This window comes from Thamnophis elegans, chromosome 16 (assembly GCF_009769535.1).
Source record: "Thamnophis elegans isolate rThaEle1 chromosome 16, rThaEle1.pri, whole genome shotgun sequence".
In the NCBI taxonomy this organism is placed as follows: Eukaryota; Metazoa; Chordata; class Lepidosauria; order Squamata; family Colubridae; genus Thamnophis; species Thamnophis elegans.
Window position 1 is genome coordinate 37656999 of NC_045556.1, and position 27911 is coordinate 37684909.

A 27911-nucleotide genomic window follows, 5' to 3' on the forward strand; every position below is an offset into this window, starting at 1 on the left:
TCTTCTTGCCAAGTGCAATCAAGACCCCAGGCGGTGCCCACCAGCTAAAGCCCCCCTCCCCACGGGGGAAGCAGCAGGGCGGGCTGGGCATCAGGCTGAGGGGCAGCCCTTCCTGGGCTCCTTCCCCCCCTCCTCCTCTGTGCCGCGTTGAAGGAGGCAGCCCTGCCCTTTGTACAGAGGGGGGGGGAGAGGGAGGGGACGTCCCTCTGCACACAGCCTGTATGAAGGGAGGGGGAAGCCCTCCACCTTCCAGCGGGGGGGGGTCTCCTTGGTGGGCCTGTGGGCTGATGCTCGCACAGCTGGCCCCCCCCCCCAGAGCAGAGCAGGGGCCCCCGTTGCGTGTTCTGTTTTCCTGCTTTGGGCTTGCGTAATGCTGCCAGCAGGAGTCAGGGGGGAATCAGGGGGAAGGAGGGGCCGGCCTCCAGCATAGGTTGCCCCTTGACCCATTGCTGGGCTGGCCGATATATAGCCGCTCTTCCTGGGTTCTGGCTGACCATTCCTGCCTGTGCAGCCTTTGCAGAAACCCCACGCCAGGTAGAGCCCAGGAACCCCCAGCTCCAGCATGTGGGCACAGCCGTCTGCTGCTTTGGCCCTTCTATGCCTGCTGCAGGTGCAGGCCGAGCTGCCCGTCCAGGCTGACTTCCAGCAAGAGCAGGTAACTCGAGTGCCACCCTGGCGCCCTGGTGCCTGGCACAGGCACAAGCCTCTCGGTGGGCTCCTCACCTGAGCCGGTGGCTGGAAAGGCTCAGAGTCCCTTGGGTCTCCCCCCCACTCTCCCTCCCTCCCTCCCTCTCCCTCTCTCTCTGTGTTGTGTTTTGGGGGTGTCTGAAGGATATGGAGGAAGAGGCCCCGTCACTCGTTCACACTCCTGGCGAAGGGCTGAGCTGCAGAAAGCTTGTCCAGGGCTTTCAAAGGAGTGGGGGGGGGGGGAATCAGAGGCTGCCACAGATGGAAGCAACCTCCCCCCCAGTTTAAAAGCTCCCCCTTTTCTGCTGACTTTTTCAAACTGGGAAGGGACCCGGCTGCGTTCAGTCCCTGGGACCTTTGGGGGCCTGGAGTGGCCCCTCTTCTGCTCTTCTGCCAAATGCCCCCTGGGCTGGGTGGCCTGAGCCAAGGAGGGGGGCAGAGGCCAAGGGGGCCCTGGGGGGGGCTGATCCTTCTCTCTCTCCCTCCCCCCAGTTCACAGGCACCTGGTACAGCATCGGCCTGGCCTCCAACTCCCGCTGGTTCAAGGAGAAAAGGCAGGTCATCAAGATGTGCACCACAGTCGTCTCCCCCACAGAAGACGGGAACCTGGACATCGCCTCCACCTACCCCAAGTAAGGGGGCTCCTCTGGAGGGGGAGGGCCACGGCCCCTGTGCCAGAGCTGTCGGCTGCCTCGGTTGGCACTTCTCCCTCCCCCCAGAGCCAACTCTGCTGTGCCCGCCTCCTTCCCTGACCTCTCCCTCCCTCCCTGCAGGCTTGACCAGTGTGAGACCAAGAGGACCGTTTTCCTCCGGACGGAGGAGCCTGGACGCTTCACCTACACCAGCCCTTGTATGTGGGAGCCCCTCCCCCACCCCCTGAAGGCCCCCTGCCCTCTTCCCGCTCAGCTCTGTCCAAGGGGGCTGATCGAACATTCGGCTTTGCCAGTGGGAGGAAAGTGCTTTCCTGGGGGGGGGGGGAAGGCTGGAGGAGCAGAACGGCAAGAAGGGAGTCCATAGGACCAGCCTTCTTGCCCGCCCTGCCACCCAGATGCCCCCCCAGCCCAGCCTCTTGCTTTGCTCCTCTTCCTCATCCCTGCCCTCCCCCGCCGGAGGAAGGCAACCAAAGCCAACACCGCTCCCCCAACTCATCCAAGGCAGCGCCAGACGCATTGAGCACCCATTCCCATCAGCCCCAGCCAGCATGATGGGACTCGTGGGAAGGCTAGCCTGGAAGCTGCAGGGATAGGAGTGGGAAGCTGATTCCCCCCAGGAGACAATTCCCTGCCCGTTGCAAAGAAGGTGATGTGGCTGGCAGGAGAGTTGCAGGCAGTGGTGGGTTTCAAAAAATTTTGGAAGCTCTTCTGTAGGTGTGGCCTGCTTTCCGGGTCCACTGGTGGAACCTCTTCTAACCGGTTCGGTAGATTTGACGAACCAGTTCTACTGAACCGGTGCGAACCGGTAGGAACCCACCTCTGGTTGCAGGGGAGGAAGACCCTCTGCCTGCCTATAAGGGGAGGGGTCCTCAACCCTTGCACCCCCGGAGGCTTTGGCCGGGGCCTCTCCCCATCTCTGCTCCTCTCCCAGGGTCAGGAAGTGCCCACAACATCCGGGTGCTGGAGACCAACTACAACGAGTATGCACTGCTGGGGGACACCATCACCAAGGGGGCCGACACCTTCACCATGGTCACCCTCTATGGTAGGTGCAGCCGGCCAGGCGGGCTCTGCCAGGGGAGGCAGCTGCGGGGGAGTGCCAGGGTCCCTCACCCGCTCTGCTTTCTGGTGCCAGGGAGGCAGAAACAGCTGCGCCCGGAGCTGCTGGCGAAGTTCACCCAGACGGCCTTGAGCCAGGGACTTGCCCAGGAAGACGTCCTCGTTCTGCCCCGGACTGGTGAGGGTGCACGGCGGGCAGGTTTTGCAGGGAGGGCGGGGGCCGGGCTGGCATCCAGTGGTGGGTACCCGCTGGAGGGTCCTCCTCCTCTGACCCCTTTTCCTGTCTTCCTTCTGGGCAGATCTCTGCATGGGAGAAACCGTGTAGGCGAGTGGCATTTGTTCCAGCTTTCGCTCGCCCAGAAAGTATCCAAGAATGCAAACGTTTGTGCCACTTTTTAACTATTTTTGTGTTGTTTCTCTTCTTCTTTTCCCCTTTACATTAGTTGCCATCTTAATGTTTCTTTTGAAGATTTAATACATTTGATTTATTTAAATAGATACTGTCTTTTTGTTTAAAACTGAAAGCATCTCCAAAGACTCTTGAAAGAACTTCCTCCTTTTTCTCTGCAGTTCCTCGCCTGGCTTTTGGCTCCTGCCCCCAAGGGAGGGAGGGGGGCCGAAGACCCCTTTCTCCCCACAGTGCTGGAATTCTCCCCATGGCCTCCTTTCCCCTCCTGCCTCTCGCCTGATAGCAGCCTTTCTCCTGCCCTGGAAATATTAATAAGAGCAATAATAAAAGAATATGTAACACAGCCCAGAGTCGCTGCTTCTGCCGCCGCCTTTCGGTGGGAAGTGGGATTGTGGGGTGGGGGGCTTTCAGGCCTGAGGGAGGTTTTAATGTCTGAGATTCCACCAAATCTCTTCTTGGACCATTTAAAACAAATTTCCTAAAAATGCAAAACTTTCCTGGCGCTGCTCCTTTCTCTCTCGCTGTTACTCCTCTCAAAGGATGAGATCCCAGACTGCGTTTCTGGCAGCCGGACAAAGCTCTCCCCTGCCCACTGCCCCCTCAAAGCCCAGGCTTTTTGTGCGTGCACACACACACACACACAACACAACACACACAACACACACACACACAGACACAGCCTCCCTGCTGCCTTCTGTAGCCTGACAAAGAATTCGGCAGCACTGTTGCTTGAAACTTCCCAAGCGGGAGGTGGGGATTTTTGGGGCCAGAGTGGGGGTTTTCCAGGGTGTGTGTGTTTGTGAGAGCGAGAGAGAGAGAGCGATAGTTGCACCATTGTTCTTCCTTGAGGCCTGGCATTGAAGGAAGCCCCTCTCCAGTACTGGGGATTTAGAGGGGATTTAGATAAAAGGGAGGTTGGGTTGCAGGCTGTGCTTCCTCCTCCTCCTCCTCCTCCTTGGGGTGAGTCAACGGCACCGCCTCTTATCCCTTAATGCCATGTTACTGGACACCAGTTGCCCAAATCCTTGCATAAGCCCTGCTTCCTGCCAACTGCCAGGGAGAGGTATAAATCTGGGTGCCCCAGAGAGGCTGCCACCTTTCCGGCACCTGAGGAGCACCAAGGCAGACCCACCAGCATGGAGGCCGCCCTGCTAACCCTCGCCGCGTTCTGCATCTTTGGTGTCCAGGCCGACGTGGAAGTGGATCCAAATTTTGACCTTAACAGGGTATTGGTTGCAGGGAAGGGGAGCTTGGGGGTGTCTGAGCCGCTTCCAGGGCTCCAGAGGTGGTCGAGAGCTTGCCAGCCCATCTCCCAAACTGCAGCCCTTGGGGACACATCTAGCCAAGGAGCTCCCGCACAAACATTCTGCGGCCCTCAGACAAACGGCCCCTCCGTATTCAAGCGCAGTCTACCTCAGCAACCACAAACGTCAGGGCTTCCTGGGGTTTTACAGTTTCACTGTGGTCCGTCTCTGCCCTTTCTCTCTCGGGCAGAAGCAGCAGCCCTTCTGGGGGGTGGGGGGTGGGTTTTTTTGGGGCAAAATACAAAGGGCCTCACTGCCTCCGGAGGGCAAGGGCAGGGCGGGAGGGGCAGGCCTGCCGGTCTAACCACGGGGTGGGGTGGGGTCTTTGCAGTTTGCAGGGAAGTGGCACGTCTTGGCACTCGCCTCCACCGAACCGATGCTTCAGAGCTTGAAGGACATCATCACCACACCGGCGGTCCGGATCCATCCCTTACCGAATGGCAACATGGAAATAGAGACTTATTACCTTTTGTAAATATCCTTTGTTATCAGGGCCCCTCCTGGACCCCTCCCCCCAACAATGCCTCCCCTTTCCCCTGACAGGTGGGGGGCGCCCATCCCCCATGTAAGCCAAGTGCAGGAAACCCCCTCCTGCTCCCTTCAGGATTCAGGGCAGCGTCCCGGGGCTAAAATCTCTGGGAGCCACTGGAATCCACACACACACACACACCGGGGGGGGGGGCAATGACAGTCACCCAAAGGAAGCCCATCAATGGTGCCTCTTTTGCCTGCCCGAACTCTCCCCCCCCAACACTGCTTCTCTTTGCTGCTTTCAAGGGGGGAAAACTGCGAAGGGATGAAGGGAAGCTACATGAAGGCGGACAAATCGGGACACTTCACCTCAAGTGACGGTAGGGAGGGGGAACCCTTAGTGAGACCCCTGCAAGTGGGCTCCCTTTCATCAGCAGAGATTTTGAGGGGGGGAGATGAGGGTGATTCTGAGCATGCGCAGAGGGCCCCATGTGGTTCTCCAGAGGGTGTGGTGGAGGGGGGGTTAGAAGGGTCCATCGTGAGCCTCCAAGGGGGAGTACTGACTTCTCCCCCCCACTGCTTCTCCCTCTGCAGAGAAGGGCAAGAAGGACCTGCGGGTGCTGGCCAGCGATGCCAACTTCGCCATTGTCTACGCTGTGCGGGAGATGAATGGGATGCCCCCCAGCAGGAGCCTCCAGCTTTACAGTGGGTGTTCTGGCAGGGGCCTCCTGCTCCTTGAACCCCGGGGGGCTCCTAGGAGCCAGGCCGTAAACCAAAGCGGCTGTGGATGATGGGTGTGTGTGTGTGGGGGGGGGCGGCCTGGGTCAAGCAGGCCTCCCCTTCTTTCTCCCATGGCTTGCCTGTCCCTTCTGCAGTTGAGCAGCCTTGGACTCTCCATCATCACTTCCAAATTGGGGGGTGGGTTCCTGTGGGCGGCTCCTCCTCCGGCAGGGAGTTTGGGGATGGCTCCCCAGAGCCTCCCGTGCCCAGTGCACCTGTGGATAGCTGCAACCCTCCTCCCCCCATGTTCCCTTTCCCCTTGCAGGGAGGGACCCCAAGGGAGATGGGAACCTGGAGAAATTCAAGGCCTATTGCCAGAAGATGGGGCTCATGGGCGAGCTGCTGCTTCCCCCTTTCTCCGGTGAGCGGAGGGTCCTTCTTCCTGCCTTTGATTCAGAGACCCTTTCGTAGGACACCTATGACCCTTCCCCACAGGGCGGAAGAGGGCGGCTGGGGAGGGGGAGCGGCAGGACACGTAGCTAAGGGAATCGTGAGCCCCACGGGGAGGGGGAGGGGGGCGGGGAAGCCCTTGCAGGGAACCCCCAGCCCCCCAACACTCTCCCCCCTGGCTGAGAAGGAGCTGCTGCCCTCCTGCCCAGCCTTGGAGACTGACCATGTCTTCCTCTGCATTGCAGATAAATGTTTCAAGCAAATTGGGTGAGTGCCATTGCCTTGCAAAGGGGTTGGGATGGGGCAGCGGGAGGGGAGGGGGAGGATTGCCTTTATTATGGTGGCATGGGGGGGGGAGGGGGGCTGCCCTCCAGCTGTTTGTGTGCAGGAGAAGAGGTGCCTCTAAGCGGCCATTGGTGAGCAAGGGAGGGGGGGTGTTTGTGGGTGCTGTAACATTTCCAGCTGCTGTGTGTTCATCCCTGGTGCTAAAGAGGTGTGGGGGGCTGGTTTGGTAAAGGTTGTGTGGGTGGCTCTGAGAAGAAATGTCAGGGGAAGAGGAGGGGTTTTGGGGAACAGACTCCCTTCCCCATTTTGTCCTCACCCTCCCCTCTTTCTGCTGCTTTGCTTTTCAGCGCCTGAAGAGACCCAGCCTCTCCCCCTGCAGCCACAGACCCTCCTTGGGCCCGGAAGCCATACCTGCTGGTCTCCCACCTCTTATACACCCCCCCTCCTCATTTGCTTCGCCCCCCCTTCCTTCCCCTTCCCTGGAATAAATAGATTACACCTTCCCCTCTTCTTGAGCCGTGTTTTCTGTGGGGCTCCTGGGTGGGGAAGGGGCCGGTGGCAACAGCCGCACAGCAGGGAAGGCCCCCCGCAAGGGCTGGGATGGCCAGAATGAAATCTGCCTCCAAGCCTCCCAACACTGAGGACAGTTGCTGCTCCTTTAATCCACCCAGGTAAAGTGAAAACAATCAGAAACCGAAGAGGGTGAACCTCTGGATATTGTCGTCTTCTTCTGATCCGGCGGTCTTATAAATCACGCAAGTCTCCCCACACATATAACATTTCGAATACACGCTCTTGTTTTTACAACACGCATCCTTTAAACCTCGGCATTTTCCCAGAAGGAATGTCTGAATCGGGACCAAGTTCCAGCCCTCAAACTCCTGACTTATTGTGTCGATATGCTGCCCTTATTGTGTCGATATGCTGCCCTACACTTGCGGGTATTGCTGTTCTTTGCGTTCTGCCCGAGCTGGAGGTCATTTGGGGTGTTTCCTTCACTTTGGCCGCTTCAGCTGCCTTTGGCCAACTCCACCCTGAGGCTCTCCTGGCTGGAGGCCACCCAAAAGCCTGCTGAGCAATGGCCCTTTGTGCCAGCTGAGATAATCGCCCTTTGTGCTGGCAGCGATGCCCCATCCCGGGTGCCACGACAGTTCAGAGAGGATGCCGGCCGTTGGGAGGGGAAGTGACGTCCAAGTGCTATAAAAGCCGCTGATCTCGGGAACCGGCTTCTCCAAGGGGCTCCTTGGCTGAGCACGGACCAAGCACCTGGGCAGGATGAGATACCTTTGTCTGTCTGTCTTGGCTCTCGCCTTCTTCTGCCTCCCCACTGCCTCCTCCTCTGATGAGTACATTGAATGCGCTCCCGAGCAGGTAACCGAGCCAGGCTGCCTCTCCCTGCAAAAGAGCTCCCAATGAGCTGGGCAGGAGGCAGGTTGTCCAGATGGGTGCCCCGGCCCAACTTCCCTGGCACGCCTGCCGCGGAATCTGGGTTGGCTAACCAAGCGCTCTCCCCCAGATTCTAGGGCCGTGGTACGTCCACGGCTTCGGGTCCAACTGTGAGTGGATGGTAGAATTTTTGGTTAAGGAGATGATGACCTGCAACATAACCAGCCAGAAAGAGGGGAGCTTCACCATCTCGACCAACTGCCCGACGTGAGTGCCCACTGTGCTGGGCCAGGCCTGGGCCCGCAGCCCTTGCCCTCTGCCCCTCTGGCTGGGTGGGTGGGAAGGAGGGTGGGCACTTGTGCCTTGGAGAGTGGTAGGGAGGCTGGATTTCAGGGATGGGGGAGGGGATGTCCTCACAGGCTTTGCCAGGGGCTGACCCTTGCCAGCTTGTGATGGAATGTCTGCCGTGGCCCCAGGAGATCTCAGTGGGCATGAAAAGCAACATTTTCCCTCTGAGGATTAGCAGAACAGGCATGTTACAAGAACCAGAGCCCCCCTCTCTTCAGTTGAAGGATGGTGGGGGGATGAGTGAGAGCCTGTTTATGCCAACATCTCTCTTGGCATCTCCCACCCCCATCCCCAAAGCCTTTTCTGGCCAAGAGAGGAGCCGTGCCAAGGAGCTGATTCAGTAGCCGCCTAATGATTCCTTCTTCCCCCGCTTAATTCTGCAGGGAATACGGCTCCATGGAGGTGGAGATGATCGTCATGAAACAGAAGGACGGGACATACTTGCAGAAAAGCGGTTGGTATAAGTCGGAGGGGCTCCTCTCTAGCCAGAGGGCATCTAGCCGGGTCAGTTTCTCTGGGTCTCCCACCACCCCAGCTCCCCTGGGGCCTCAGCAAATCAGGGAGGCAGGGAGGATCTGGAAAGACCATCATCCTGGGTTTCTCAGCTCCCACCATCAGAGGTTGATCGGAGCACTTAAGCCACATTCTCACCTTCCGTCCCAGGCGGGGATCTAAGGGCCCCCTCCCACTTCTCTGACAAAGAAGCTGAGCCTGAGGAACTCCCTCCCACTGGAAACCTCTGGGCTTCCTCTACCCAGGGAGAGAAGTTAACCTTCCAAGCTGTCCTCCAAGCATCGAACCAGGCCAAATTAATCCTGATTTCCTGTCGATGCACACTTTCCACGTGTGGCTCCTGTGTTAAAGGGAGGTTGATACTAGAAAGAAATATCAGTTTGGCTTTTAAGAATTGTACTTAGCAGGAGAGGGTGAGTCTGGTTTAAGCTTTCTGCAACCGCCTGGCCCCACCGCTAACTTGGGGGGGGGCTGCTTCTGCTCTTGTTCCCAGAATGGGGGGACAAAATCCTAGACAAGTGGAAGACGGATTGCAAGACCTACATCATGAGCAGTATCAGAGACCTGAAGGAAAACGATGGCAAATTCTGCAAGTTTGTGTTGTTCTACGGTGGGTATCCAGAGCCTCCCCCTAGTGCTAAGGGGGGAAGCAGAAGGGCCCAAGACTTGCCCATCCCTCTCTTGGCCAGTGGCCATTCTGGATGGGAGGGAAGGAGAAGGACGGGAGGGAAGGCTCACACCTGGTCCACGTCTCCCTTTCGGCCAGCCAGGTGGCCCACCTAAGATGCAGCAAGGGCAGTCGAAGGGTTTGGGATCAATGCAAGTGACGTGTGACCCTCTGGGGAGGGGCGGTCCTCCCCACTTCCGATGGGGAGACGTGGGTGGCCGTGGGGTCAGCCACATCAGCTGCATCGCCTGGAGTGCCACAAAAACCTCACGGTTTCTGGTTTCGTGTTTCTGGTTCCAGCTGACGCAAGAAGTCAACACCCAGCCTGTGGGGCGACTCCTCTTTCCAGCCCCAACCAGCCCCAGCCCCCCCATGTGCTCAGCCCCCCCGGGCCATAATGGGGCCCACGTCAATCAGGTGTCACCACTAAGATCAGGGTGGATTCCATTTTCAGGGCTTCCTTTGGGATGGAAAAGGCGTTTGGGCCCATGGGTGTCGCCCTCTATGTGAAGGGCATTCTCCCCACAGAAATTTCTCTGTGTGTGTGTGGGGGGGGGGGGGGAAACCCCAAGAAGCCCGTTCACCTCAGGGTGGCCTCTTCTCCCTTTCTGCAGCCAGGGACAACTCAGTGCCCCCTTCCCTGAAGCAGTCCTTCGTAGACTTTGCTATGGAAAGGCAGATAGACAGAGGCCAGATATTCCTCTTGGAGGCGAAAGGTAAGATGCCAAGGTGATCCTCGGTCAGAGAGAGAGGGGGGGGAGAGAGGGAGGGAGGAAGCGAGAAAGAAGGGCTCCTTCACGCCACGCGGGGAAAGCTTGTACGGATCCCTTACAAAATCACTTGCCCACCCGGCATGGAGAGACCAGCGTTTTTGGCTGGGGTCTCTTATGTCCTTCCTTGCTCAGATGCTCCTTCAATTCACTTGCTCCTGTGCCCGGCCCTTTTCGTCTCCATGCACAAAAAGGCACACGCATGCACGCATCGAAAGACGCATCGAAAGACATGCCTATCTAAAACTTTCGCAGCGAGAAAAAAAGAAAACAGAACGAGGGAATGGAATTTGGCAACCATCCGACAAGGAGAGCCAGATCCCGCGTGGGAGGATAACCGAGGGGCCGGAGGGTCTCAGGAGGGGCTGGAAGGGGAAGGGACGCCTCTAGGGGGAGGCAGGGGAGGGGGGGTCATTTGCAGGAGGAGCAAAAGGCAGGCCAGAGCCCTCTTTGGCATTTCCACTTGGAGCACCCACAAATATGCCACATCCGTGCAGGGAAGCTCCTCCTGGCTCTTAACTGGATCCAGAGGCAGCCAGACCATTCCCCAACCCCCCACCCTGTTTTTCAGGCCTCTCTTTGTAAAGGCTGCCTGAATTCACGGGTGGGGGGTAGGACTGGATTCACATACATCACTTGGTCCGCAGAGAAGGGGGTGTTTTCCCCCCTCCAAGATTTTGTATAAACAAAATCCAGCTCTAAGTTAGGAGCAAGCCCCCACATGCCCATGCGGGGGGGGGGGAGGGTGTCTTTGCTGTTCCTCCCACTGCCCTCCTTGTGCCTCGGGGAGTCTGGGAAGTAGAAGCAGGCGATAACTGAGTTTGTGTCCCCAGGTGCCGCTACAAAATCCACCTAGCCAAGGCTGACGGAGAGGGAGCGTTTCCAGGGTGAGACCCTCTCGCTCCAGGTCTGCATCCCTTTGTCAGTGTGTGGCAAAGACAGATGGGGGCTGGGAGCCCCGAAGACCCCCTCCAGAGGGACGGAAACTCCACCTCAACAGCCGCTCTGTGCAATTTTGTCTTCCCTAAAACATAAACATCCCTGATGTTTATCTCAATAAATAGATTCAGTAAATGCACCTCTTTTGTGGCCTCTGTGTTTGTGTGTGTGTGTGTGTAATGTTATGTGGCTTTTCTCAGCTCTGGGGGAATCCCCAAAGTGAGCCCAAGATTGGGGCAAGAGAGTCGGAGGATGATAATCCCATTTGACTGGAATAATATAAGGTCTCCTGCCTTGGCCAGGGGGGGGGTGGACTAGAAGACCTCCAAGGCCCCTTCCAACTCTGATATTCTATGCTCCTTACTCTCCCCTGGAAGTCAATTTAGCCCAGATGAAAAAACCAGTTCATTAAAATGAGGCGAGTGAGAGGACAGGCTCCATCTGCCCCACAGGACGGCTCACTCCAGTCTCCTGCCCCCAGTCTCCCCCAGTCTCCCCCATTGCCCAGGTGTCCGAAGCTGCAAGGTGCTCCTGGCCCAGGGGGTGGTCCTGAGTGGTTGGTACACTATCTACCCCCAGGACTGCCGGCCCCTGCGGGTGCTGTGCAACATGCACACTGAAGGAGGCGGATGGATCGTGAGTCCGGCCCACGGTGTTTCTGGGTGGGGAGGGACAGTTCTGGAGACCCCCAACATTTGGAAAGGGAGGGGTGTGGGGAGAGAAAGCCTGCCCAATGGGGAGGGGAAGATGCTCGGCTGTCACCCGCAGGTCTTCCAAAGGAGGTCGGATGGCTCCGTGGATTTTTTCTGGAACTGGGATGACTACAAGAAGGGATTTGGAAGCCAGCTGAGCAAATTCTGGCTGGGGAATGACCACCTTCACCTCTTGACTTTGCTGGGTGAGGGGCTTCTCCCTGGACCCCCCTGCTGTCAGGGGAGAGGGGCGCAGGGCCTCGGCTGGGCAGAGCCTCTGGTGTGCCCTGAGCCCCCTCTGGCCCCCTAGTGGAGCAGAGCTGAAATTAAAAGGGAAGGGAGCAGGATTTTCCACTGCTGACCACTCAGCTGGTCAGAAACGAAGGCCAACATCAACATCTCGGATCACGAGCCCAGCTTCGCCCGCTGTCAAGAGCAGGGAACATTGTGCATCCGGTCGGCTGCACTCACATTCAGGTGCCAACTCACACAGGGTGACCTTTCGAGTGGCACAGAGGCTACCCAAGAAGAGAGTCGGAGGATGATAATCCTCTTAGATGAGCAGGACCCTTGCCAGCACAAACAGCCCTTCTGACGTGTGTGTGTGGGGGGGGGGAGCTCAGGGGCTGCCAGAAATGCCCCCTGCGAGTGCTTTCCAGTTGCCCGTCTCAGATATGCCACGTGCCGTTTGCTGCAGTGTCTTCTGGGGAAGCCCAAGCGGCAGGATTTCTTCTAGAGTCCTCGGTTCACCTCTGGGGCATTCTTGGGAATGGGCACACTCCTCCAGCCAGAAAACAACGGAGAAAACCACGAAGGATCCTGGCCAACGAAAAACTCTCGGGGCAGGGGGGACGAATCTAGAACAAATGGGTCCCTGTGTGTGTGTGTGTGTGCAGACAAGGAAGAGCCGTGGGGGGAGAGAGGGAATTGGGGGGGCAGGACTTCATCCAGCAAGCAGCCCTTTGGGGCAGTGTGGGTTCTGGATCCCGTCCCAACTGGTACTCTGCACACGGGGCCAGGCGTCCTAGTCGGGCATGAGGCTGTGCACGCATGTGCGAGCCACTGCCCTGTGACACCCAACTGCTCAGCAGTGGTCACGCAGGCACCGCACACTGTTTGCACGTGCACAATTGGCCGGACACATTATAAACAGCGATGGGACGTGGGTGGACATGGTGTTGTGAGCCACCCACAGTTTGAATTGCACAATATGGATCAGAGCAAAGTCTCCGAGACCCCCTTGGGGAGTTGAAAGGATCAGATTGGCCCTTTCCCCCTCGCTCTCCTCCTCCGCCATCGCGGCTCCAGGTAGGGCAGCTTTGACCCCTGCGGTTGCCCCGCTTTCTCCCCAGGGTCCAGCAGCTGCAGGCCAAGCGACCCCTGGGAAGACTCAGCTGCCTGTCAGCATCAGTGGTGGGCTTCAAATAATTTAACAACTGGTTCTCGGCCCTAATGACCAGCTGGGTAGGAATAGCTTGGTGGTCATGTGACAATGTGGCTGTGGCCAACTCACGTTGATGGGCGCTTCGCCTTAGCTGTTACAATGTAATAAGGGTTAACCGGAGAGGCAGTTTCTGTAAGCAGGGAAATAAAGATGAGGCTAGAAACAACACCAGAATTTTCCCTCCTGCCTTCCTTACAGGATTAGCCCTGTAAAGTGGGGAAAAAATAAAATAAGATTTCTTCCAACAACCGGTTCTCTGAACTGCTTAGAAAGTTACAAACCAGTTCTCCTGAATAGGTGCGAACCGACTGAATCCCATCACTGGTCATCATCTTCCAGCTTAGTTCCCATGTTTGTTGAAAGGCCGCATGAGGGAGGGAGGGAGGGAGGGAGGGGGGCTGCAGCTGCTGAACCCCCTGAGTCAGGAATGAACTTTGGGGGGCTTGAGGGGGGTCCCCGTGTTGCTTTGGAAGCCTCGGAGACTGCAGAAGGCTTCAAAGGCTGCAGCCACAGGGCAAATCCCAGAGTTTCGGACCAACCAGGTGGGCACAGGAGGAGATGCTCTGCAGCCACATGGGACTTCGTGCAATGAGAGGACTGCGTGGGATGTGGCAGGCCTGGTTCTGCTGGGGGTGTCGGGAAGTCCAGGGTCCTGCCAGCTGTTTTTTATGTTTTGGAATAAAGGAGACCAGGAGACCTTCGGCTGGGTTGCAACTCGTACTTTTATTTATTGAGATTGTTTATTAATATTGCATTCATTGGATCCTCAACTCCTACACAGATGAAGGGAGGCAGAGGGAAAGCCCCCCCCCACCCCCCAACCTTGCAAAGGCACTTTGGGAGTAGATACAAAGATGACTTAATCATGTCGGTTATGTAAAATGCAAACTCTCTGGCAAGGTAGCAAGTCGAAAGCAGAGGGGATGGACTAGATGCCCTTTGAGACCCCTTAGGAGAAACCCCCGTCAGGTGAAGGAGCCCCCTAACCCACCGGCCTGATTTTCATTTCCGTGTGCTTGTAAGAGTAGTGGTGGCCTCTCCCCGTCCTCCAGTTGATGCCGTCTCCCTCTGAATTGTGGTGTCCTTGAAAGTACAGGGAGTTGAGGTTGGAGTCGTGGCACTGCCGATACCACCAGGCGCCTTTGCACTTCAGGGGGCATTTCTGCCCCTTGGGGTTGTTGATCTTGTCTCGGGTGGAGAAAGCCATGGTGTCGTGTTTGGGGATTAGAGAGTCACCTGGGGGGAAGAGAGGAGGGTGGGTACCTGGGAGGCCAGACCAGGAATCCCCAGGGCACCAGCCTGGCAGGGAAGGCAGCCCTTGGCCTGAGTGGCACTGCCCATCCTGAAGAGGCTCAAGGAGAAGGGACTCACCTGCAGGCCCCCCCGTGAAGTTGCTCACAGCCAACCGATAGAGGTCAGACTCGGCTGCCACCTTGAAGGATCCGTATTTGGCGAAGGTGTGATTGCTTTCGAAATCGATCAAGTCAACACGCAGCTCATTTTTTCCTAGGAAGGAGCCGAAGGATCAGGTCCAGAGCTGCCTAAGTGAACTCGCTCGTGATTCCCTTTGTGCGCTGCTCAGCCCCCCCACCCAGTCCCAGAGAGAAGGGTCAGGCAGCAGCCCCACAGCCATGTCCTCTGGCCCCCTCCTCATCTACAGAGGCCCCACTGCATACTCTTCCCAGGCCCTATGGCCCTCTCCCCTGGCAGCCAGAGGGTCCAGGGAGAAGCCCCTCACCTATCGAGGTCAAGCGGTGAAGGTGGTCGTTCCCCAGCCAGAATTCGTTCAGCTCGCTTCCAAATCCCTTCTTGTAGTCAGCCCAGTCCCGAAAAAAATCCACCGAGCCATCCGACCTCCTTTGGAAGACCTGTGAGCAAGATCCGGGATCCTTAACCTTTGCGCTGGACAGGCCCCGATACTACAGGCCTTCTCTCCCCCTCCCTTCCCATCTGCCCTTCTCCACCCAGAGGTGCTTCCCCCCTCCCAGGGTCCCTCCGACCCCCATCCTGCCCCCTGGGAGAGATTCGGTTCCTGCTTCATCCCTCCCCCCCCACACCGGCAAGAGAGGGGCGAGCAGAAGGCTCCCCTCCTGAGTGGGTCTGCCGTGGGCCGGACTCACCAGCCACCCGCCTCCATCGGTGTCCATGTCGCACAGCACCCGCAGGGGCCGGCAGTCCTGGGGGTAGATGGTGTACCAGTCACTCAGGACCTCCCCCTGGGCCAGCAGCTCCTTGCAGCTTCGGGCACCTGGGCAGAACGAGGGGCAGGAGAGGGGGGTTTCCAGCAGGTGGAAGGAACCAAGTAGTTGCAGTGTTTTATTGAAAATTTTTGGTTAAAATTAAATCTATTTCATGGCAAAGTCATTTTTATGTGTTTCCCACTTGGGAGCAAAGCTGCTCATGGTTTGGAGGGGATCTTGCCAATGCCAGAACTGATGGGCCCCAGCAGAGGCTATTCTGGATATTTTTTTGGCGGGGGAGAAGGAACAAGTGGATAAGATGTAGCCCCCCCATCACCTCGCTTGCACTGAAGAGTGTCGAAGCCCTTTTCATCTGCCAAAAAGGAGGAAGCAAAGATAAGTCAATTCCTCCCCCCTGTAGGAACATCTCCCCACCGCCTCCTATGTGTCAGGCAAGCCCCCTACTCCCAGGTTGGGGGCAGAGTCCTGGCGGTGCTAACTTTAGGTGAGGGGGATGGAGCCTCCAGAGGGGGCAGCTGGTCCGTCTCTGGAGGTTGTTAAGGAGCAGGGGGTTGGACTAGAAGACCTCTAAGGTCCCTTCCGCCTCTGTTATTCTGTATTTTCAGCCTCCCTCCAAGTCACATTGAGCTCCTTGGGGGGGCTGAGCTGCATGTAACAGGATTCGACCAGGGGCCCTTTTGGCTTTGCTGGGTGGGGCCACAATTCTTACCAATTGCTCCTCTGTCGCCTTTATTCCCTGGAAGGCAAAGAGGAAGAGAAAGGCAGAATTCCCCCTCATTTGGGGGGCCCAGCAGCCTCACGGGGGCTCAAAGAGGGGAGGGGAAAGCAGCTGAGGAAAAACCAGGTTGAACCCCAGAAAAAGGTGCCCTCCTTCTGGGGGAAAATGGGTGCCACACCTTCTCCCCACTGGCACAGCCCCTCTCCTCAGGCTGCTCACCCTGGATGGGTGTGTGTGTGGGTCTTATCAGCCATTTTCTGGGGGTCTATTTATTTTGGAAAAGGTCTCTGGCACAGCTGAGACCCACAAGCAGGGCGAGAAAAAGGGACCCCGAGAAGCAGAAGAAACTCTTACCCTTCGCTCCGCGTTTTCCTGCCTCCCCTTTTTCTCCTGAGCGAAAGGAAGAGATTCCTCTGAGTCCCCCTGGCTCAACCTCCCCCAGCCCCCTCATCCAGGCAGACCCCCTCATGCCAGCTCTATTCTCTGCCCACACAGGAGTCCAGCTGAGGGGGGGGGGTCTGGGGTGAGGGGGGGGGGGGTTGACCTTCTCTCGGGAAATCCAAACTCCCACTTTTAGTGCCCCTTCTGTGGAGCTCCATTCCCCAAAGCGCTCCTTTCTCTCCAACAGCTGCACAAACACACACAAGGACACACACACACACACACACACACACACACACCTGCAACACTAGACTCAGAATCCCACTGGTTCCCCCCTTACCTTTCGGCCCAGGGGGTCCAACTTCCCCAGGGATTCCCTGCAAGCCCCTTTCACCTGTCAAGGGAAAGCAAGGTGAGCTTCCAGACCTTCTTCCCAGGGGGGAAGCCCCCTGCCAGCCACTCTCTTTTGTGCCCTTGTGTTAGATAGTTGTGCATCTGCCTATCCCCAAGGAAATGCCCACTTCCGGAGGGGCAGCTGTCACAGCTCAAGCGCCCAGCAGCTCCAGCCGCATTTGTTCCCATCCCTGTTCTCTCCCTCCGCAGCACATTCCCTCCTGCTGGCGGGCAGGACGGGGGCCTTCCTTGGGGAGGCGCCAGAGGCAGGAGCCACCTCCTTCCTCCCTCTGCAGACCCACCTTTGGCCCCGGGTAAGCCAGGGGGTCCCTGGGCCCCTGGAGAGCCAGGCATCCCTGCACATCCCCTCAGGATGGTCAGCTTGTTGCCATTCAGGTCCACCACCTGGGCTTCTAGGAAGGAAAGAGAAGATTTGGAAGGAATAATCAGAGTTTTCTTTTAGTGAAACTATATTTCCCAACTCCAAAGGGTGGCAATGCTGCCTGTGCTCTTGAGAGGCAAACTGGCAGCTGCTCACCTGGGCAGGAGGGCTCCGCCCCTCTGCAGGTTGTGGCCATGAGGCAGAGGAGGAAGAGAGCCGCTCGGTGGCTGCCCATGGTGCCAGCTGGACTCCGACTGCCGCCTGTCCTGGACCCTCTCTGGCTTTTATTGGCGGAGGCTGGATTTTAATCTCTCAAGTGAGGACTCCGAGGTTAATAGTTACAACAACACAAAGGCCTCCTTGTTGATCAGGACACACACCTCTCGCTTCAACAGCTTGTGTTCTAATTCTGCCTGATTTGGGAGGGAGCCTCTCTCACCTGCTCCAAATGAGCCTGCCTCCCTCCAGTTTTCTTTTTGTGCAATGGAACAACTGGATTAATGAGATTCCAGGTGGTCCCCTTTCCCTGCTGGTGCTTTGTAAGCAGAATTGGATTCCCCACTCAGAGCAATTAACCAATGGCCAAAATTATGCCAGGCTTCATATCTGGGGACACTTGTGCACCAAGTAAACAAACACACTTTCCTGATTGTGTAGAAATATGTAGAAATGTGGGCAACGTGGCTGAAGGACTAAAATCCACAGGGGAGGGAGGAGGTTTGGCCAGGTGCTGTGAATGAAGGAAAAGGTCTGATTTCAATCCAGATTTCATTTCAATCCATATTTCGAGTTTTCTTTGCTTTGACAACTGTTGGGGAAACAACCATGAGATTCCTCCCTCCTCAGCCTTTCGGCCACTGGAGTCTTCCTCCTTGATGTACAGATGTTGTCTTTGAGAAGTTGGACCTTATGCATCCGAAGCGGGGGAGGTGGCAAGGCCTGACTGCTCTGACAGGGTGTTGTGAGCCACAGGTGAATTTATTGCATCTGCAGGGTGTCACCTGACCTGATCAGGTCACCTGGATGCTTCTGGGACAGGAGAAGGGGGTTCAGGGCCATGCAGAGGAATTTGTCCAACATCTGGTGGGTGCTTCTGAGTAGAATGTTTGTTGGGTGAACATGATAGGACTGGGGGTGCGACCTGGAGCCCCCTCCACTGAGTGCAGAAGCAGAAGTGGATGGGGGCCCAGATCCGCCCCTCACCCTGGAGTGAATGGTATGTGTGGCCTGCCGGGAAGAATGGGGGCCATGGGAGAGCGGGGAGGGTCTACGGATGGGGGAGAGGGTCGGAGCATTTCGGTTACAACCAGGAGGGGCAGATATGACGGGAGCTGTAGGGCTAGCCATTACCGGGGAAGAAAGACTCACTACATTACAGCGATTCCTTGTTCCGGCCCCTCAGGCTCCCCTCAAGAACCTGGTGGCAGAGGAGATCAGGGCCGTGGTCTCAGGTTGCTGCTGCTAAATGTCAGGTCTGTTGTGAATAAGCTTCCCCTCAACCGGGACTTAATATTAGACGAGGGGACAGACCTGGCATGTATAACTGAAACCTGGCTGGGCCAAGAGGGAGGAGTCCCCCTCTCAGAAATGTGCCCAGATGGGTTCCAGGTGCTCCACCAACCACGACACCTAAGAAGGGGTGGGGGAGAAGCAGTGGTTGTCCGGGAGTCGTTAGTCCCTCGCAGGATCCCTGCCCCGGATATTGTGGGGTGTGAGTCTCTTCTCTTGAAGTTGGACCTAGGGGTTCAAGTGGGTTTGTTCCTGATGTACCTACCTCCCAGTTGTGTCACGACAGCCCTTCCTGTTCTACTAGAGGCAGTAGCCGGGTTGGCGGTGGAGTTCCCCAGGCTAATGGTGCTGGGGGACTTTAATCTACCGTCTCTCGGTGAACACTCTGAGGGGGCACAGGAGTTCATGGCCTCCATGACAACCATGAACTTGACCCAAGTAATTCAGGGTCCAACTCATAGAGTGGGACATACACTCGACCTTGTGTTTCTCTCGGGGCAGTGGAGATGTGATCTGGAATTAAGGGGAATAGAGACCTCACCCTTGCATGGTCAGATCACTCCTTGCTGAGGTTTGACTTCAGGACACTACTCCCTCACTGCAGGGAGGTGGAACTGATTAAGTGGTTCCGCCCCAGGCACCTGATGGACCCGATGGGATTTCAGAGGGAGCTTGGAGAGATACCTGACTCCCTTGCCCGCAATCCGACCGAATCCTTAGTCGCTGCCTGGAATGTTGCAGCGACTGAGGCACTGGACCGGATTGCACCTTTGAGGCCTCTCCGCGGCAGTGGATCCAGGAGGGCACCTTGGTTTACCGAGGAACTCCGGGAGATGAAGTGCCAAAAGAGATGCCTAGAGCGACGTTGGAGGACTAGTAACTCTGAATCTGATCGAACACTACTAAGAGCCTTTATTAGGACTTACCTAGTGGCGATACAGGTGGCAAAATGCACGCATTTTTCCGCTCTTATTGTGTCCGCAGAATCCCGCCCAGCCGCCCTGTTCAGGGTGACCCGCTCCCTCCTGAAAGGTGAGGGGGTGGGGGAAGCCCTGCAGGGAAGAGCTGAGGAATTTGTTCAGTTTCTGTTGGATAAAATCACTCAGTTTCGGACAGACCTAGACTCTGCTTGGGCAATACCAGCCGAGATGCCGAGGGTAGGTCTAAATGGGACTTCCTGGGATGAGTTCAAATTTGTCACCTCTGAGGAAGTGGACAAGGCCATGGGAGCGATGAGAGCCTCCACCTGCTTACTGGGCCCGTGTCCCTCCTGGCTGGTCTCGACCAGCAGGGAGGTGACACGAGGCTGGCTCCAGGCGATTACCAACACATCTTTGCAGGAGGGGTCTTTCCCACAACCACTAAAGGAAGTGGTGGTGAGACCCCTCCTCAAGAAGCCTTCCCTGGATCCAGCCGTCCTGAAAAACTACCGTCCTGTCTCCAACCTTCCTTTTCTGGGGAAGGTTGTTGAGAAGGTGGTGGCTCTTCAACTCCGACGGACCTTGAATGAAGCGGATTATCTGGATTCCTTTCAGTCTGGTTTCAGGCCTGGGTACAGCACTGAAACCGCTTTGGTCGCACTGATCAATGATCTCTGGTGGACCAGGGATAGAGGGCATTCCTCTATCCTGGTGCTTCTTGACCTCTCAGTGGCTTTCGATACCATCGACCATGGTATCCTTCTGTGACATCTGGAGGAAGTGGGAGTGAACGCAAGACTTGGACAACACTTTGTAGCCTCCTCCTCAGAGAAGAAAAACGGTATAGTTATATACCTAAGAAAGGACATGAAAGCTGAACTAATTGAAGCAGACTCCCAAGGAAGATATATTGCAATAGAACTTGTATTAGAAGGGGGAAAAGATACTTTTAATGGGAATATATGCTCTCAATCAACAACAAGACAAATTTTACAAAATGCTCCATACTAAGTTAATACAATGGGACTATAGATCTTGCATATTAATGGGTGACTGGAACGGAGTTTTGGATACCAAGAAAGAAAAAAAGGGTCTCCTGCAAAACATCCAAACATGAGCAAAACTACCTAAGTCTTTTTCGATATAATGGATGATATGGAGCTAAGAGAAATCTGGCAAGAAAGAAATGCAAGAGAACAGGACTTTACATTCTTTTCTGATAGACATCAATCTTTTTCCAGAATCGATTTCATATTAACAACAAATGATTTGCTTTCCAGGGTAAAGAAGATGAAGATAGGTTCCAGAGCCTTAACAGATCATAACCCGATTTGGATGGAATTGGAATTTGGAAAGGAATCTAGAAGGTGATGGAGATTAAATGAAAATTTATTTAGATATGAGAAAAATGTTAATGAATGTAAAAAACTGTTGAGAGAATACTTTGTTTTTAACATGAATAAGGGTACATCTATGGAAATGGTTTGGGATGCAAGTAAAGCGAACATGCGAGCAGTCCTAATAAATTTAAATAAGTTACATAGACGTAGACAGGGGGGAAAAAAGAAAGGAATTAGAGGAAGAGATTAGGAAGAAAGAACAGGAGTTAATACTAAACCCAGGAGATAAGAAGATTAAAGAAGCAATTACCCTATTACGAACGCAATTTAATATGCTTCAGCGTACCTTGGAGGAAGCTAACTATCTTGACCCCTTCCAGTCCGGCTTCAGGCCCGGTTACAGCACAGAAACCGCTTTGGTCGCATTGACCGATGATCTCTGGAGAGCCAGAGATGGAGGCCATGCGTCCATCCTGGTTCTCCTTGACCTCTCAGCGGCTTTCGATACCATCGACCATGGTATCCTTCTGCGACGACTGCGAGAGGTGGGAGTGGGAGGCACTGTTCTGCGGTGGTTCTCCTCCTACCTCTCGGACAGGTCGCAGTCGGTGTTGGTGGGGGGGGCAGAGATCGTCCCCGAGGCCCCTAACTTATGGGGTGCCACAGGTTTTTGGTCTTATCCCCCCTACTATTCAACATATACATGAAACCGCTGGGCGAGATCATTCGGAGGCACGGGATAAAATACCATCAATACGCGGACGATACACAGCTGTATCTGTCCGCCCCGTGCCAACTCAATGAAGCGGTGGACGTGATGAACCGGGGTCTTGAGGCCGTTAAGGACTGGATGAGAGCTAACAAACTGGTACTCAACCCAGACAAGACCGAGTGGCTGTTGTGTTTCCCTCCCAACAATTTGGCCAACGTTCCATCAATCAGGCTGGGGGGTCAAAATTTATACCCCTCAGACAGGGTCCGCAACTTGGGAGTCCTCCTGGACCCACAGCTGACTTTTGACCACCATTTGTCAGCTGTGACCAGGGGGGCATTTGCCCAGGTTCGCCTGGTGCGCCAGTTGCGGCCCTACCTGAACCGGGAGGCTCTCACAACAGTCACTCGAGCCCTTGTGATCTCTAGGCTGGAATACTGCAATGTGCTCTACATGGGGCTGCCCTTGAAGAGCATCCGGCGACTTCAGCTAGTCCAGAATGCGGCCGTGCGAGTGATTGTGGGCGCACCGCGGTTCACCCACATAACACCGATCCTCCGTGAGCTGCGCTGGCTACCTGTTGATCTCCGGGTGCGCTTCAAGGTGCTACTCACCATTCATAAAGCCCTTCATGGTAGTGGATCTGACTATTTGAGAGACCGCCTTCTGTCAATTACCTCCCTTCGTCCCATCAGATCGCATAGAGTAGGCCTCCTCCGAATTCCATCCGCCAGTCAGTGCCGACTGGTGACTACACGGAGGAGAGCCTTCTTGGTTGCAGCTCCGACGCTTTGGAACGATCTCCCTGTGGAGATTCGCACCCTCACCATCGTCCAGACCTTCCGCACAGCCCTCAAGATCTGGCTATCCCGTCAGGCCTGGGGATAAGATCCTAATCTCGCCCCGCCCGAATGCCGAATGAATGTTGTGTTTTATTGGTTATTTTTCCTTTATTCACATTTCTTTTGTGTCCTGTCTTACACTCCCCTCCTATGAAATGTAAGCCGCCCTGAGTCCCCTTAGGGAAAAGGGCGGCCTATAAATGTCAATAAAATGAAAAAAAAAATGAAATGAAATTTGCCTACTATTCAAGAATGGACATTAAAAGTAACAAACTTAGCAGAGATGGCTAAAATATCAGCATATCTTAAGGATCACTCAGATGAGAAATATAAACTGGAGTGGAGAAGATGGATTGACTATATTCAAAATAAAAACGGGACTAAGAAATTCCAGATATTTTATGACTGAAAAAGCGAGGAATGATATAATCTGTTTAGAGTTAGCCTAACAAAAGAGGAGTTAAAGCACAAATGAAAGATGATACTAACTTTCTTTTAGTTTATTTTAGAATATGTGTGTTAAAGATTTATTCCCTCCATTTGCTCTGGGAAGTCGGAGGGGGAAGGTTGGGGGGGGTCGTGTGGGGAGGGTGGGGGAGGTGAGGCAAATATTTGTGAAACTTTTTTAAAATTTTCAAAAAAAAAGCCTGGGAGACTCTGGGAGAGGTTAAAAGCTGCAGCCCCCTGCAGCCCCTTTAGTTTGGGACCAACCAGGCTGGGTGCAGAAGGAGGCTTAGGAGATGCTCTGCAACTACTTGGGGCTTCACACTGTGTGGGAACCACCTGGGAAAGTTCATGACGCTGCCTCTGCCAAAGATTTTATGCCCTTGGAATGAAGGACACCTGGAGACCTTCACTCGGTTGCACATCATACCTTTATTAATTTTCTTTATTAATTTGACATTCATTGGCTGCCCAGCCCCTCTGCAGATGAAGAAGGACGGACAGAAAGCTGCTTAAAGATCGTTCCATCATATAAATTTCATAAAAAAAGAGATTCTCTGTCAAGGTAACAGATGGAAAGCAAAAGCAGAGGGGATGAACTAGATGCCCTTTGGAATTCCTCAGAAGAAACCCTCGTCTGCTGAAGGAGCCCCCTAAGTCGTAGGCCTGAATTTCATTTCTGACTGCTTGTAGGAGTAGTGGAAGCCTCCTGCTGACCGCCAGTTGATGCCATCCCCATAGGAGTCGTGGTCTCCCAGCCAGTATTTCCCGTTGAGGTTGGCGAAGTGGCAGTCGTTATACCACCATCCCCCTTTGTACTTCACTGCGCAGTTGAACTTTTGGGGGTCCTGCTGCTTGTCCCGGGTGGAGAAGGGCATGTTGTTGTGGATGTAGAGGGAGTCATCTGGGGGGAAGAGAGGCAGGTGGGTTTCCAGGCATTGGCAGGGTATCAGCCAGGCAACGAGGGTGTTCCTTGACTTGACTGGCACTGCCCAACCCATGAAGGCTTATGAAATGGGGCATTTTCAGGGCCTCACCTGCAGGGCCCTCTATGAAGTTCCCCAAAGTCAGCCGATACAGATCAGCTTCGGCTGCCACCTGGAAGGATCCATATTTGGCAAAAATATGGTGATGGTCAAAATCCATGAGGTCAACACGCAACTCATTCTTTCCTAAGTAAGAATGAAAGAATCAAGCCCACCTCTGTGTAAATGCCATCCAGATTTACTTCCTTTGCCCACTGCTCAGCCCCAGGACCCATAGCCCTGAGTCAGGCAGCAGCCCCATAGCCCCTTCTCCCTCTCTCTCCATTCACAGTGGGGACAGAGGGCCCAGATGGATTCTTCGTAGCCAGGCCCTGTGCCCCTTTTCCATGGCAGCGGGAGGGTCCATCCCCTCACCCAGAGAGGTCAAGCGGTGAAGGAGGTCATTTCCCAGCCAGAATTCGCTCCGCTTGCTTCCAAATCCCTTCTTGTAGTCAGCCCATGTCCGGAAAAAATCCACCAAACCATCTGACCTTCTTTGGAAGACCTGTGGGTGACAGCCAGGCATCTTCCCCTTCCCATTGGGCAGGCTTTCTCTCCCCACCCCCTTCTCTCTCCAAATGTTGGGGGTCTGCAGAGCTGCCCGTCTCCCCCCAGAAATGCCAGGGGCCCCCTCCCATCGGATCTGCCCTGGGCCAGACTCACCAGCCATCCGCCTCCGTCAGTGTGCATGTCGCACAGTACCCGCAGGGGCCGGCAGTCCTGGGGGTAGATGGTGTGCCAGCCGCTCAGGACCACCCCCTGGGCCAGGAGCTCCTTGCAGTTTCGGGCACCTGGGCAGAAGGAGAGGCAGGCGAGGGTGGCACTCCCTTCCCCCTTGGCCCAGCCCCTCTGATTCCTGGGAGGCTGACTCAGGGACCACAGCTGATCAGCTGGAGCAAAACTGTTCGAGAGGACCAAAAGGTTTTGGTATTGAATTTTTAATTAAAAATTGAGCTCACCGACAAAGCGCAATAGACATATGCGCGCCGCCAAAACTGCGACATACAAATCCCGAATTGATTTTCGACAATAGCGTGCCGACAATTGCGCGCCAACAAAATCGCGTCATGAACATTAAAATAGTGGGAAGCGTATATGTACGTTGTAACCCTAACCCTAACCCTAACCCTAACCCTAAAGTTTTTTCAATTTCATTGTGCTTGTCATCACGCTTTTGTCGGCGCGATTTTGACGTCGCAAATTTGTCGGCGGGATTTTGACGTCGTGTTTTAATCGGCGCTATTTTGTCGACGGGCATATGTCTATCGCGCAATTGTCGGGTCACGAAAAATTGCACCTATTTTAGGACAAAATCCATGTGGTGAGAAGGAGGCGCTAGGGATGCTGGAAGGACCTGGTCATGCCATTGCCTCTCCTGGATATAAGGGGGGGGGCGGATGGAGAAGGGAAGGAAGAGCTAGGAGAGAGCCCCCCACTCACCTCGCTTGCACTGGAGATCCCCCAGCCATTTCTCAGCTGCAGAGAGGAAGGAAGCAGACAAGGACAATTCCTACCTACCCCATGCAGGAACAGCAGCCCCTCCCCATGGGGAAGGCAAGGCCAGGGAGGGGGGATGAAGCCATGCTGGTTTGAGCTGAGGGGGTCAGAGGCACCATGGAGGTTTTGAAGGTCAGATTGGACACCCATTTGTCTGAAATGGTAGGGGGTCGGACTAGAAGACCTCCCAGATCCCTTCCAATTCTGTTATTCTTTATCCTGTAGGTCAGATGTGCCATCCTTCTCTTTCAGCCTCCCCTCGACCCACCCTGAGCTTGGGGAAGGGGCTGAGCTGCATGCCTCAGGATTCAACCCGGGGCCCTTTGGGGTTTTCGGGGAAGGGCCACAATCCTTACCAATGACTGCATTGTCACCTTTATTCCCTGGAAGGAAAGAGAAGAAGAAAGGGAGAACTGGGGGTCCAGCAGCATCCCTGGGGTGCAAGGGGGAGGGAGCCAAGCAGCTTAGGAAGACACCCCCCCCCCCGTGGGGGCTCAACACTCAAAAGCCTTCTACATAGGGGGAAATGAGTGCTATGCTCTGTCCCCAGCCCCTCCCAGAGCCCCAGTGGACTCCTCAGCCTGCCCCCCTTCCTTTTGAAAAATGTCTCTGAGATCAACATTTTCAGGTAGCACAAACCAAATGGCATCAGTCGTGATTTGCACAGAAACAATTTGAAGCTGTTTCTGTGTGTGTTTGTGTGTGTGTGCACATGTGTGAATTAGGACCCAGAGCAGCAGAAGAAAGTCTTACCTTTATCTCCACGTTTTCCTTCCTCCCCTTTTTCTCCTGAGCGAAAGGAAGAGATTCTTCTGAGTCCCTCTGGCTCAATCTGGCCCAGCCCCCCCTCACCCCAGGCAGCCCCCCCACCCTCTTCCCTGCCCACACAGGAGGCCAGCTGAGGGGGGAGGGTGGCTCAGTCAGTCCAATTCCCCCCCATTTAGAGAGCCCCTTCTCTGGAGCTCTTTTACAATAGTGCCCTCTCTCTCCTCCTGCTTAAAAACACACACTCTCTCTCTCCCTCTCTCCGACACACATACACCACACATACACACACACACACACAAATAACTACATCCCTGGAGTCAGAATCCCCTGGTTGCCCCCTTACCTTTTGGCCCAGGGGGTCCAATTTCCCCAAGGATTCCCTGCAAGCCCCTTTCACCTGTCAAGAGAAGGGAGGGTGAGCCTCCAGGCCCTCTTCTGGGGGGGGGGGGAGAGCCCCCTGCCATCATCTCCCTTTTGTGTAGGCTCAAGGAAGTGCCCACCAGGAGGGGCAGCTCTGAAAGACCAAGCACCCAGCAGCCTTTGCCTCATTTGTGCCAGGCCTGCCGCTCTCCCTCCAAAGCTCGTCCCTTCTGCCTGAGGACAGGACAGTTAGCTTCCTCCGGGGAACCGTCAGAGCTGAGCCCCTGCTCATCCCTCTGTCAACAGACCCACCTTTGCTCCCGGTTACCCCTGGGGGCCCCTGGTACCCTGCTGGCCCAGGGAAGCCTGGAATTCCCCGCAGGAGCTCCAGCGTCTCGTTGCTCTCCAGGCCCAGCAGCTTCAAGTCTGGAAGAAAGGGAAACATTTGGAGGGGGGAAGAAAACCCCACTTTGTTCCTGGACTGAAGCGAATTTTTCCCTCTCCGAAGGAGCCTCTCCTCCAACCAGGCAGCTGCTCACCTGGGCAGGTGGACTTCTCTGCCCCTTCACAGGTTGCGGCCATCAGGCAGAGGAGGAGGAGAGCCACTCTGCCCATGGTGCCAGCTGGGCTCTGCCTGCCACCTGCCCTGGGTCCTCTCTGGCTTTTGTCTGCTGCTTCGGTCCTTTTCAGACGGGCATCCCAAGGTCACCGGTGGCAACATCCCCGCCTCTTCCTTGTCAATCACGACACATGGATCTCTCACCCGGCAGGTTCAGTGATCTTCATCCTCCCCGTTTCTGGAGGGAGCCCGGCTCATCTGCTCCCAAGCAAAGCCAGAAGGGAAACTTTGGGCGACTCCCAACCGTGGGATTCCAGGTGGTCCCCTTTCCTTCCTGGAGGTTTGTAAGAGGAATTGATTTCCCATTTAGAGTAAGCAACCAGGCACCCAATGGCTCAAATAATGCCAGACTTCAGGTCTGGGGACATTGTGCACCAAGTAAACAACTATATGTAACTTTCCCGATTGTGTAGAAATTTGGGCAAAAGGGGTGAAGGATTAAAAGCCGCAGGGGAAGGAGAAGGTTCGGTCAGGTCCCTTTGAGTCCCATGAAGGGAAAGGTCCAGATTTGGAGATGTCTTGGCTGTGGCAACTGTTGGGGTGCTTCCCTCCTCAGCCTTTGGGCCAGTGGAGACTTTATCCTTGGTGCCAGTGGTGGGATTCAGCCGGTTCGCACCTGTTCGTGAGAACCGGTTGGTAGCTTTCTAAGTAGTTCAGAGAACCGGTTGTTGGAAGAAATCTCCTTTTGTTTTTTTCCATTTTACAGGGCTAATCTGGTAAGGAAGGCAGGGGGGAAACATTCTAGTGTTGTTTCTAGCCTATTCTTTATTGCCCTGCTTACAAAAACTGCCTCTCCGGTTAACCCTTATTATATTGGAATGGCTAAGGCGAAGCGCCCATCGACTTGAGTGACCTTGAGTTGGCCAAACCCACCCAGTCACAGGACCACCGAGCCCCACCTACCCAGATGGTCATTAGGGCAGAGAACCGGTTGTTAAATTATTTGAATCCCACCACTGCTTGGTGCCCAGATGTTGTCTTTGAGAAGTGGGACCTTCTGCAT

General features: G+C 55.3%; 4 protein-coding genes across 6 annotated transcripts; 2 read left to right on the forward strand and 2 right to left on the reverse strand.

The window, feature by feature from the left end:
- Positions 1 to 450: 450 nt before the first annotated feature.
- LOC116518962 (lipocalin-like) lies at positions 451 to 3151 on the forward strand. Of its 3 annotated transcripts, none has more exons than XM_032232538.1 (7): positions 451 to 655; positions 1180 to 1319; positions 1461 to 1537; positions 2272 to 2385; positions 2476 to 2577; positions 2699 to 2762; positions 2970 to 3151. In XM_032232538.1, the coding sequence occupies exons 1-6, from the start codon at positions 563 to 565 to the stop codon at positions 2722 to 2724; spliced, it is 552 nt and encodes a 183-aa protein (XP_032088429.1). In that variant the 5' UTR covers positions 451 to 562; the 3' UTR covers positions 2725 to 2762; positions 2970 to 3151. The 3 variants fall into 3 exon arrangements, 2 of the variants coding, with proteins under 2 accessions (XP_032088429.1, XP_032088428.1); XR_004256603.1 differs by having other exon boundaries at positions 453 to 655; positions 2699 to 2780; XM_032232537.1 differs by lacking the exon at positions 2970 to 3151 and having other exon boundaries at positions 453 to 655; positions 2699 to 2897.
- A 99-nt stretch (positions 3152 to 3250) lies between these two features.
- On the forward strand, positions 3251 to 6719 carry LOC116518964 (lipocalin-like). The gene is made up of 7 exons (XM_032232539.1): positions 3251 to 4034; positions 4444 to 4583; positions 4890 to 4963; positions 5178 to 5288; positions 5629 to 5724; positions 5999 to 6020; positions 6386 to 6719. The coding sequence occupies exons 1-7, from the start codon at positions 3945 to 3947 to the stop codon at positions 6390 to 6392; spliced, it is 540 nt and encodes a 179-aa protein (XP_032088430.1). The 5' UTR covers positions 3251 to 3944; the 3' UTR covers positions 6393 to 6719.
- Positions 6720 to 13779: 7060 nt separating this feature from the next.
- Positions 13780 to 17107, reverse strand: LOC116519392 (ficolin-2-like). The gene is made up of 10 exons (XM_032233244.1): positions 17029 to 17107; positions 16793 to 16903; positions 16438 to 16491; positions 16071 to 16106; positions 15708 to 15734; positions 15315 to 15350; positions 14918 to 15045; positions 14536 to 14665; positions 14169 to 14303; positions 13780 to 14033 (listed from the first exon to the last, which is right to left on the reverse strand). Exons 1-10 carry the CDS (start codon positions 17105 to 17107, stop codon positions 13780 to 13782), a joined length of 990 nt encoding a protein of 329 aa, XP_032089135.1.
- A 6062-nt stretch (positions 17108 to 23169) lies between these two features.
- On the reverse strand, positions 23170 to 26904 carry LOC116519393 (ficolin-2-like). Its single transcript, XM_032233245.1, has 8 exons — positions 26829 to 26904; positions 26602 to 26715; positions 26273 to 26443; positions 25915 to 25950; positions 24328 to 24455; positions 24040 to 24169; positions 23677 to 23811; positions 23170 to 23543 (listed from the first exon to the last, which is right to left on the reverse strand). The coding sequence occupies exons 1-8, from the start codon at positions 26902 to 26904 to the stop codon at positions 23293 to 23295; spliced, it is 1041 nt and encodes a 346-aa protein (XP_032089136.1). The 3' UTR covers positions 23170 to 23292.
- Positions 26905 to 27911: the final 1007 nt, after the last annotated feature.